We start from the raw sequence: 10,821 nt of genomic DNA, 5'->3' as shown, positions 1-10,821 counted from the left end.
TGGAACTTGGTGTTCATTACTGCTGCACTGGTCACTCACATTGTGATGAGACAAACAGCATTCTACAGGCAGACAGCTGTAGTCATGGTTACTTAACACTACAAGGTGGAACCTGCTGACAGCACCTGTCTGGGGTCAACAGAACCCTGGCCCTCTATAATAACAGAACCCAAACCAGGCCTTCTACAAAGGACCTTCTAACATATCTGAGCCACATCGCAACAAACTGATGGACAAAAAAAAGAACAAATGATGATTGTCACTCGCTCATCAGCAATGTTCGATGAAAGAGAAAATAATTTTTTGTCCTAAGATATAAATGTCTTAGGACAAATGTATAATGTATACATTAGTATAGTATAAATGTTTTGTCCTAACATTTATATTCATTAAATTTGCATCAGGAATGAATTCATGTATGAACTGATTCATAAAATCATGAGTGGAGGTGTAGGCGGCCTGGTCTCCACCCTGCTGGGTGGTGTAGGTGGAGCTGCAGTCCCTCCGTAAGGTTCAGCGTGGCGTGAGCCCGAGGGTGGGCGTGTGCGAGGGTGCTGCTGGGAGCGGCTGTCTCAGCGGGGGTCTCTCACGCTGCGACACAAGACCACGGGCAGCTGGCTAGACCTCGTGCTCTGGGTGTTTGTTTGGTTATTTGCTCAATATGCCACGGAGCAGATGGCTCGTTTTAGCAGCTGTTCAAGGAGGCTCCGCTGGCCTGAGCTGGGAGAAGCTGGCCATGTGATTTTGCAGCTCCTGAAACCTCAGACAGACAGACAGAGAGAGAGAGAGAGAGTGAGAGAGTGAGAGAGAGAGAGTCTGCTAAATGGTATTTGGCATACAGAGAGAGATATAAGAACAAGCATCACGTTGATCTGGAAATCTTGTTGAAGTTCAAAGAGGAAAGAGCTGGGGCTTATTACCAAACATCAGACTGTAGGAAAACACAGGATCTTGGCTGGATCATGCCTTGCAATTCTAGTGCATGTGCACCTGCACAGACACAACCATATGATAGTAAAAGTGATCAGGTTTTATTTGATTTGACATTCCTCCCAGCCACTGGGGGCAATATTGTGCTAAGTCATTATACCTCTGTATGAATAAGGCACAGCTGCTGAACAGATTCCAGTCTTCTTCACAAACATGTGTTATTTTCCAAAAATGTTTTCTTGGGGGGCAGCAAACCTGTTTATAACTGAATATACAAAAATCAGCGTAATTTGAGGCTTCTACAGCATACATGCAAAAAAACCCCAAACAAACAAAAAACCCCAAAAACACCTTTACAGCTTTTATTTTTACAGGCACTTGTGCTGTGAATATGCCTGGAATCTAATGTTTCCCATCTGGACAGACCTACCGAGTATATTAAAGGCCACAAAAGGTCTGATTCACCAGATGTAGTGACTGTAATCTAAATGTCTTCTGATTGTGAAGTGGCAGTTCTATGGAGGCCTGTTTGGTTAATAGTGTAACTCAGAGTGGCAGAGTTCTATGAAGTTTACACACACACACACACACACACACACACACACACACACACACACACACACACACACACGTATCTACCATATGAAAATGAGAAGAGATAAGAGCCTGCTTCATATAGGTCACCGCATATCTACCATATGAAAACGAGCCACCAAGCAGAGCAACCTTTGTAGCCCTCTGAACTTTGACTTCCGGGAGTCAAATTTAAAACTATGCTGATGTATATATACCCAAATACAGACATCTGTTCCACTTATAGACATGGCAACACCCTGCTGTGTGACGTGTGACCACCCCCCCCCTATCATTTGCGTACTTTACACGTAAGTTAAGACGTGTGTTTTAAAAAGACAGGAAGAGGGATGTTGTTCTGTGGGAGAATCTCCCAGATATCTAATCATTTTTTACGTTACCATATCCTCTGCCTCTGGCTGGAAAATATATAAAGAGGAAAGCTGAACAGATAAAACAAATGGACGGTTTAGATGGATAGCACAGATTACGTTTGGCAGAACCAACGGCCGCGAAACTGGATTTGTCGATGACATCCGCTACGTCGAGGCCTGTCAGAAAGCTTCAGGACGTTTTGCCTGTAACGGAACCACTTCGATCACACGACGAATGTGAATTTAGATGTGGTTCAATCGTGCCATCTAGTGGTCAAACAAAGAATTACGTCCTGGCAGAAACGTAATGCAGATGTGCACTTTCTCTGTCTAACGTCACGAATGTGGTGGTTTGGCTACAGGACATTTTTATACAGTGATAAAAGAAATCTGCTGAATGTCCAGCAGGTACTGTGCTCAAAACAATGTGAACGATCCATATGAGTTGTGCAGTGACAAATGAAACCGCAGGTCACTCGTTACTCCCTATAGTGGCTGCCTGCTAACGTTCTCACATGACACAACTTTATCATACCAACTAAGCCTTCACACAGCCTTCAAGGTCTTGACAAGGACTCTCGGTTCCCGAGATCAAACATCTGCTGGGTATGCTGGACAAACAATACCAATCCACAGAGACACAACATCACGACTTACTTTACACTACTTAGGATGTAAAGTATCCACTGCTGACGTCTTACCAGATACCACAGGACACCTTCAGAGGTCTTATGCAGGTCTTATGGAAGTCTGATGGAGGTCTTATGGTAGTCTTATGGTAGTCTGGTGGAGGTCTGATGAAGGTCTGATGGACTCCGAGCCTCATTGGCTCAGAGTTGCTTTAGTGGCACAGGGGGAACCTGCACAAGGATCCGTGTATGAAGCCTGGTGCAATTAGCAATCACGGAATGCCTTGAACACTCTCTGGAGTGAGCCATCTCTGCCTCAAAGGAGCATCTGTGGCCCTCGTCTGTCCCAGCCGACCTTCTAGCCTTTCCTCTCAGAGGCAAAGGCAGCTGGGCCTGCCAAGGTCGTGAAGGAAACGGAATCTGATAAAAAGGTATTTGAACTTTGGTTTGAACTTTAGAACTGCGACTTAAATCGCGTGGAGTGACCTTGCATATTTCCGAAAAGGGGGGTGGAGTTTGTGTAGCGGAAGAATGACAGCTTCTGGGCGTGTGTACGAGTGTGTGCACACTTGTGTATTGAATAAGAATTATACATGACATCGAATCCAGAGCATGGGCAAGGAATGGGCGGTGACGTGGGAACGGGGCCAGACGGCACAGGACAGGGGGTCGACACAGGAGGCGGGACCAAGGGGGCTGGACAAGACGGGGTCAAGGGCACAGGACCGGACACCAGGGAGGACTGAGACGCAGAGGCAAACAGGCGGAGGACGACAGAGACAGGGACGGGAACAAAGTGGGTGACGATCTGGGGAACAGAGACAGGAACAGGGACCTGGAGGACACTACCACGGACGGACACAAGGACAGGTACGTGGACGCGGACAGAAACACACACAGGGACAGGGACCAAAAGGAAGCCAGGAAGGGGACAGGGCAACAAGAGGAACACAGGCAAGGTCAAAACAGGCGTAACAGAGGGGTCAGCGTGTAAACAGTTCGGCAGTGCACCAGTCCCAAGCCCACAAGCAGGCAAAGCAGTCACCGTAGGGGCTTGCACTGACCGAGGAGCATCCCGGGGAGCCGGTGGGGTGTCCGAGGGGATCGGCCGAGCCGGAGGGGAGTCCAGGGAAACCGGCGGGTCCGGCGGAGGGACAGCGGAAACCGGCGAGTCCGGCGGAGGGACAGCGGAGACCGGCGAGGCCGGCGGAGGGACAGCGGAGACCGGGGAGGCCGGCGGAGGGGCCGCGGGGACCTGGGAGACAGTGGAGACCCCACTGAGTCGGGGCAGTGATGGGTCTCTGGGGGGCATGGGCGACGGGAGGCCCTGGGGAGCTTGGGCGACGAGGAGGCCGAGCAGGCGTCGTCCGGAGGCGGGGCCGCCGGGCAGGCGTCGTCCGGAACAGGCGGGAACGCAGGGCAGGCGTCGTCCGGAACAGGCGGGAACGCAGGGCAGGCGTCGTCCGGAACAGGCGGGAACGCAGGGCAGGCGCCGTCAGGAACAGGCGGCAGCCGCAGCGCGGTCATCGGGGGGCACGGCCACCGCAGTCATCGGGGGGCACGGCCACCGCAGTCATCGGGGGGCACGGCCACCGCAGTCATCAGGGGGCGCGGCCACCGCAGCGCGGTCATCAGGGGGCGCGGCCACCGCAGCGCAGTCATCGGGGGGCACGGCCACCGCAGTCATCGGGGGGCACGGCCACCGCAGCGCAGTCATCGGGGACAGGGGTCCTGGACCTGTCTTTGACCAACAGGTCGGCAGGTATTCCCCGTTTAGGTTGTGGAGCAGACCTGCTTGTCTCCCTACCAAACCTATCAAGCAGTAACTGACAAAATCCCTCAACCGTCCATGCGTCCGTAACGCGGCGCGCCAGGATAATGTTCGCCCATTCTAGGGCTTTACCTCTCAGCAGAGACCTTAAAAACAGCACCAGTATCCCTTCGGAAGGTGTGGGAATCGTGAGGAACTGAACATAGGCTTTACTCTGGAATACGAATACCCTGACATGCCCGTTTTCGCCATCATATTCCTCCGGACAGAGGCATAAGGAGGGTAGCGCCACAGGCTTACCCGCAGAGTCTCTGATGAGCATACACTGGACAGAGTCTAATTGTTCCTTGAACGAGTCCATGTTAAACGGCGCCATAGGTAGGACTAAGGCTTTCGAATCCTGCTGTGTCATGTCAACAAGGTCGGTCTTTCTGTAACAATTCTGAACAGTGGGAGTGACGCAATTGCAGGATTTCGAATATTTATTGTGTGTAAGGTAACAGAACACTAAACCACACCACAACAGACAGAAAGGGACTATGCTAAACACAGAGGGGAAGACACTACTAAACGGGTAAGCAATACAACTTAAAAACCAGACTATACACGAGAACATAACTCAACAGGCCAGGCAAACATGACGAGAGGGGATACACAAGGCACGAATACTAGGGGTTGACTAGTAACAAGTAACACCACACCATGAACTAACAGACAATGAGCGAACTAATAACAAACACCCACTAACGACAAGAAACACAATACAATGGAAGATTAAACTAACAAGAAATAACTAGCTGAATAGGCAAAGAAACCAGAGAATCACAACAGGAAAGACAAAGACAGAACTAACCATACCGGCACATGAGGAAACGAAGGGAAGACACAGGTTACTGAGCTTGGAGGGGAGCATGGCAGATACAACAAACAAAGACCGACACGGGAGTGACACACTAGGGGGTTTTTATATGTAACGACGGTGGTAGGGACGCACACACCGTGTTAGAGAGAGCGAGAGAGAGGTGGAACCAAGTGCCACAATAAATAACAGAACTAAAAGGAGCGCCTGAATAAACGCGGACTGCTCAACGCGTAAAATGAAATAAGGCAAAAACAAGGACGTCAGGGGAAAGAGCTGACTAATAGCAAAAAGGCTATTCAAACAAAAAACCCTTCCCATATGAACAGCAACGGGATAGGAAGGTAAACAGGTTGAGGAAAACTTGAGGGAGGTCAGTAAGGGACGCAGGAGAGGACTTGAAAAAAGACAGAGAAGAGAGATCAGAGAGATAGGTGGCGAGACACCTAAAGAGGCAAACACTGCAAAACAGAGTAAGAGAGAGGCTGAGAGCGTAACGGCATAACCACAACGAATCAGCAATGATCCGTCTCCACTGGCTTCCTTAAGAAGCCATGGCAACAGGTGAGACAGATCATTGCTGATTGCGCTGCTGGAGTCTAGGACTGGCTCGGGTGCCCCTTGTGGATGTAGATGGCACGGCATCCGAGCCAGCCCTGACATTATATACAGAACTGGATGGTGAAACGAGACTCAGGTGTGGGTGTGCTAACGAGGAGGGCTTGACAGACAGAGGGAGGAACGAATGGGAGCGGGGAGCTAGGCGGGACCAGGGAGGAGGGAGGGGCTGGACGTGACACATTGCCTGTGAGTTTTACTGATTTCTGCATTTCTGAGGTTCAGCTTGCTGAAACATCAGCTCTGGGCTGCCAGGGATTGCTCACTGCACAGGGTCAGTAGCCAGCAGACACCACACAAAGTGCCACTGGGACACAGTGTAACAGCCAGTAACTGGAACTGGACCTTTTCATCTAGTAACTACAACTGTAACTGGGACTTTTCAGACAGTAACTGCTGCATGGTTGACCACGTGACTGTGCTATGAATGATTTGTCACGGTGATGTATAGCAGAACAATCCCACAATCCCTCATCCAGCCAGTCCTGCACTTTCATTGGTTTGGAGAGTGGGGGGCAGGATGCTTATAAACAACCTCTAAAATCCCATTTTACCGGAAAGACCACAAATCCCACGTTGCTCCTGGGCGCCCAGCTCCTGCTCACGTGCTGCTTGTGGCCCACAAACCCACTTAATCTCAAAGCCGTTTATACGAGTCACAGACACGTTGTTTCGTTGCTAAGCTTACTGCAAATCTTCCTCAATCCCCCCGCAGACTGATCTCGACATGCACACATATACACATACATATGCATGTACATACATTCTCCAGACACTGTTAAAATAATTAAAGTGACCTATATTAGCGCAACTCTAGTCAAAAGGATCAGTAACAATGACGCCGTGATAATGACGCGTGTCTGGCACGCACTAGGCTGGAGGAGGGAGGTGCGAGTTTGGGGGGCGGGGGGCTGAGAGGACAGCAATGCGGTCCTGCTGTGGTTGGACATGAACTCAAACCTGGATTGTACCAAGACGCGTTTCACATGACCTCCACTGACAATATAACGTAGAGGAAGTTTTTATAAAAGTTACAGTACGGACGGCATGAGGTGAAACCTGCAGCACCGAGAGCAAAAACTTCTCTCGCTCGCGCTCTCTCGCCTTCTGCCACCTCCCACACCGCAATGCCCCGACAATGAAGACGTGACCGCGACCGATCCCGCATTCCCACTAAACGCAGTAGCAGGATGTTGATATATACACCCCAATTGTCCATATTTATAAGTTCTAGGAATCGCATTGCAATATAATTGTGCGCGCTCCCGACGAGACGCAGCATCAGCACCACAATCTGATGCGCGTCCCCGCCGAGACTATCCACCTCCCGGCCGAGAGAGTTGGAGCCACGCGAGCTAAAGTTGGCCGAACGAGCGGCTAAGCGATGTCCTGCTGTCCGTTAACAAAAGGAGGACTGCTAATGATCTAATCAGATCTATTCAGGCTTGCATATACGACTCCCTCCACCGGAAAGGATGAATATCAAAATACTCTGCCTTAGCCTTATGTTTTTGCTCGCCGTTCACCACTGCACCTCACGTAAGTCTGGTGATACTGCTTTAAGTGTTATCTTTGTGTTTTGCAAAAAAATAATGACATTGCTTTGATTCAAGCATTTGATGACCCTGGTCGAAACTGAAAACCGCAGTGTTGCGGTGCACACATTGCTAATCTTTATTAGCGTTAAAATGTACAGCAAAACTGATCGCGAAATGTTTTTTGCTTTAACGTTTATTTTTAATACTGCTCACTTGCGAAGGATTCTTGCTGCAAGCTAAATATCGTTGAGAGAAAAGTAGTCCTTTTCTGCGGCTTAGGCACCCGGCTCTGTCAGTGACTCGCGGGGATCTTTCTGCATTGCGGTGCTTCCTCGTGCCCGCTTTTAAGTTTCTGCATGGAAAGGTGCGTCTCGCGCACCACTCAGCACAGGGGACACGCGGGAAGGACACGATATACCTCTGCCAATTGCATAGGCTCTCGGTAGTAAAAAAGCGGCCAGTGTAGTCAGCAGACATAGTTGTTTGGTATTCAGATATAAAATGAAATAACAATCTTTGTCGGACGTGTGTGGAATAAAGTGATTCAACTGAGCGCCGTGTGAGTGGGATCAGCCCATTGCGGAGAGGGCGAGCGCATCACCTTTCCGCGCACACGGCCTCTGAATTTGCACGACGTTCATTGCAAAGTAATTCACTCACTAAACCTCTCAAAGCCCTGACTATAACTCTCGAAGCATATGGAAAATGTGGTGACTAGCACTATAACGTGGCAAACACCTGCTAAATAGTGATATCTTCGTGCAAACGTGCATGTTGTAGAGATGCTGTAATGTGTATTTTACGAGATAACATGCATGTCGGACGTATGGATCCTCTTCGGATGATCTTGTATAAATCGCTATTCAACCCTGCTACTTCCTGCAAGCAATTCTTAAAATGGGGTCCACACAATTCTGCTTATTTCATGATGCATCATGGCATATTCACGAATGCCATGTCACGAAATGTTCACGTGCGTCACGTTGGAAGAGGTCCTCGTGGCATTCCCGAGACCCCGTTATGGAACGCTCGTGGAGTCCTTGTAGTCCTACTTTTTAACAGTGCTGTGTGACGGGTTTGATGACGTCATCGTGGGTTAAGCATTTCGGGCTGGCTGGGGGGTGGAGGTTTGTGTGTGTGTGTGTGTGTGTGTGTGTGTGTGTTTTAGCAGGATTTGCCTTAGGTCTTTTATGATGTGTTTGGCTCAGTGTCATGATGGGTATCTTCATGTGTGTATGACATCAGTTTTTTGAAGTATATATTTTTCATACTGTTTACATATTACAACAGATAATAGTAAATCTCACATTAATTGATCCAAGTGCTGTTGTAGACACACTATTGTGTCGACACACAGAACTGTGGATACAGATTTGTAATACAATCATGGTCGCTGGTGTTAGAGGAGTACAGCTTATGCCAGTAATGATGCCAGTAATGCATGATGAGACAGTAATTCTTTCTCATTCTTCATGAATCTCTTCAAAGGAGAGGCAGTGGAAACTGGCCAGATCCAAAATGGATGCTGGCTGAGGGAAAAAAGGCTCCTGGAGTTTTTACAGAGCAACACTGGTGCTTCTTGTACATGCACTGCCAGACAGCAGAGTATCTTAGTGGGAGTGGTGGAGGCAGTGCTGGGTGTGTGTGTGTGTGTGTGTGTGTGTGTGTGTGTGTGTGCGCTTTTGTGCTTTTGCAGTGAGAGAGATAAACAGATAGATCAGGTCTGGCAGTAGGAAAATGCAATATCAGATCAAAGGAGGATACAGGACATCTAAGTGAGGGTGTGTGTGTGAGAGAGTGTGTGTAATAGAGAGAGAGAGAGAGAGAGAGAGAGAGTGCACAGGGGTAAATTCTATTCTTAGATGCTCACTGCTAGAGGAGGACATTGTTCTTATAGTTTTCTGTTACCGTTTTCTCCCCACTGTGGTTGTTCTGTTTGCTCCCCGTGGCGTTCACACCCTGCCAGGGCTCTACTGCCCCTCCAGACACATCCTGAATTATTCATAATCCACAGCCTCAACAGTCTGCATCTGGATAAGCTACACGCGCAGGCCTCTCTTTGCCCATGTGATATCCTCCAGGGAAACGGCTGTTTAGAAAGGATAGACGCTCCAATCAGTGGGCCGGAGAGGCAGCACATGTGATAAGCAGGAACATACCTACAGCAAAACTGCTGTGTCAGCCTGGGGTGTGTGTGTGCTTGCATGCATGTGTGCGTGTGTGTGTGCGTGCCTGTGTGTGCGCGTGCATGGTTTCTCAGCACTGGACGAGATGCAGGACTCTCCACGACTCTTGATGTTATTCTAGCTCGTTGGCTTTCACTGTGACTGAGACATCCACAGAGGGCATGTAAATGTACAAGGACAGAGAGAGAGAGAGAGAGAGAGAGAGAGAGAGGGAATCAGAGAGACAGAGAGAGGGGGCGAGGCAGAGAGAGAGAGGGAGACAGAGAGACAGAGAGAGAGAGACAGAGACAGAGAGAGAAAGAGGGAAGAAAGGGAGGGAGAGGCAGAGAAAGACAAACATGGGAAGGAGGAGGAGGAAGAGGGAGCGGATGAGAGAGAAATGAGGGAGGTGAATAGTTTTAGATGCTGCGACATGAATGGTGACGCTAGGGTTGCAGCGGTAACCGGTTTCACGGTATACCACGGTATTAAAATGCACGGTTATCATACCGTGTGCGTTTGCTTATTACCGGTAAAAAGCAAGCCAGCGGAGAAACTGACCCGCGCATGCGCAACTCCACTCCGGTTCAGCTACTCAGCACACAGCAGTGAGAATGGCAGAAAGTGCATCAGACTTAACACATTTTTTAACAAAAAAAAGCTAAACTAAAATCAGTGGCGAAAATGACGTAATCGCGGTGGCTCCGCCCGTGCGCGAGGGTCTCGCGCGCTGTCGATTCGCAGGTCGTGCACCTCTCGAATTTTGTAACTTTGCGCGCACTGCGCCTCAGCGCAATGAACAAAGTCATGTTTGCAGGATTCATACACGTTTAAAAGGTGGAATTAAAACACTTGTACGTCACTTTAAAGGTCCGTTTCAATATTTCCCAGCACCTTAAACTTAATTAAGTTAAATATTTATACATATACTCGAAATAATTCGCTTTTTCATCACATTATTTAATGGTTGTTTATTTCCAAAACGCCCAATCTTAACGTCTTCACGTTCTCTCATGTTTCGTCCTGGAATTAAAAGAGGCTCGTATTTGTTAACGTAAGACAAAAGAACTGTGCGGAGTCGCGTGCTACGGTCACTAGTGAAAGTATAAACCTAGCGTTTTATGGTCCTTGCTTTCACTGGATGTGAAAGACGCTATTAATTTACATGCGTTCAAATTCTAACGTACCTGTTTTTGATATGTTAAAACCAGACTCGGTGTGAAAACCTTAAAATAGAAATCTCTATTGTGATGATGTCAGAAATAAATCCTCTCTTCCTGCAGTATCTGGTTATATTCCAACTTGGCAGAACAACGGACGTTTACAACAGTTGTTGATCAGACACTGACCCAGGCTGAGTTTAT

At 48.7% G+C, this 10,821-nt stretch overlaps 1 protein-coding gene across 1 annotated transcript in view; it reads left to right on the top strand.

Annotated features, from left to right (window-relative positions):
• Nucleotides 1–6,720: 6,720 nt before the first annotated feature.
• The window catches only part of LOC143502781 (contactin-associated protein 1-like), a 16,513-nt gene continuing 12,412 nt past the window's right edge, over nt 6,721–10,821 (top strand). The window contains exon 1 of the mRNA XM_076995476.1: nt 6,721–7,293. Coding sequence (XP_076851591.1) covers nt 7,230–7,293 — 64 coding nt within the window. The 5' untranslated portion in view covers nt 6,721–7,229. The remainder of the gene's footprint in view (nt 7,294–10,821) is intronic.

The sequence above is a fragment of the Brachyhypopomus gauderio genome, unplaced genomic scaffold (assembly GCF_052324685.1).
Source record: "Brachyhypopomus gauderio isolate BG-103 unplaced genomic scaffold, BGAUD_0.2 sc209, whole genome shotgun sequence".
NCBI lineage: Eukaryota > Metazoa > Chordata > Actinopteri > Gymnotiformes > Hypopomidae > Brachyhypopomus > Brachyhypopomus gauderio.
This window is presented reverse-complemented; position numbering and strand designations above follow the sequence as displayed.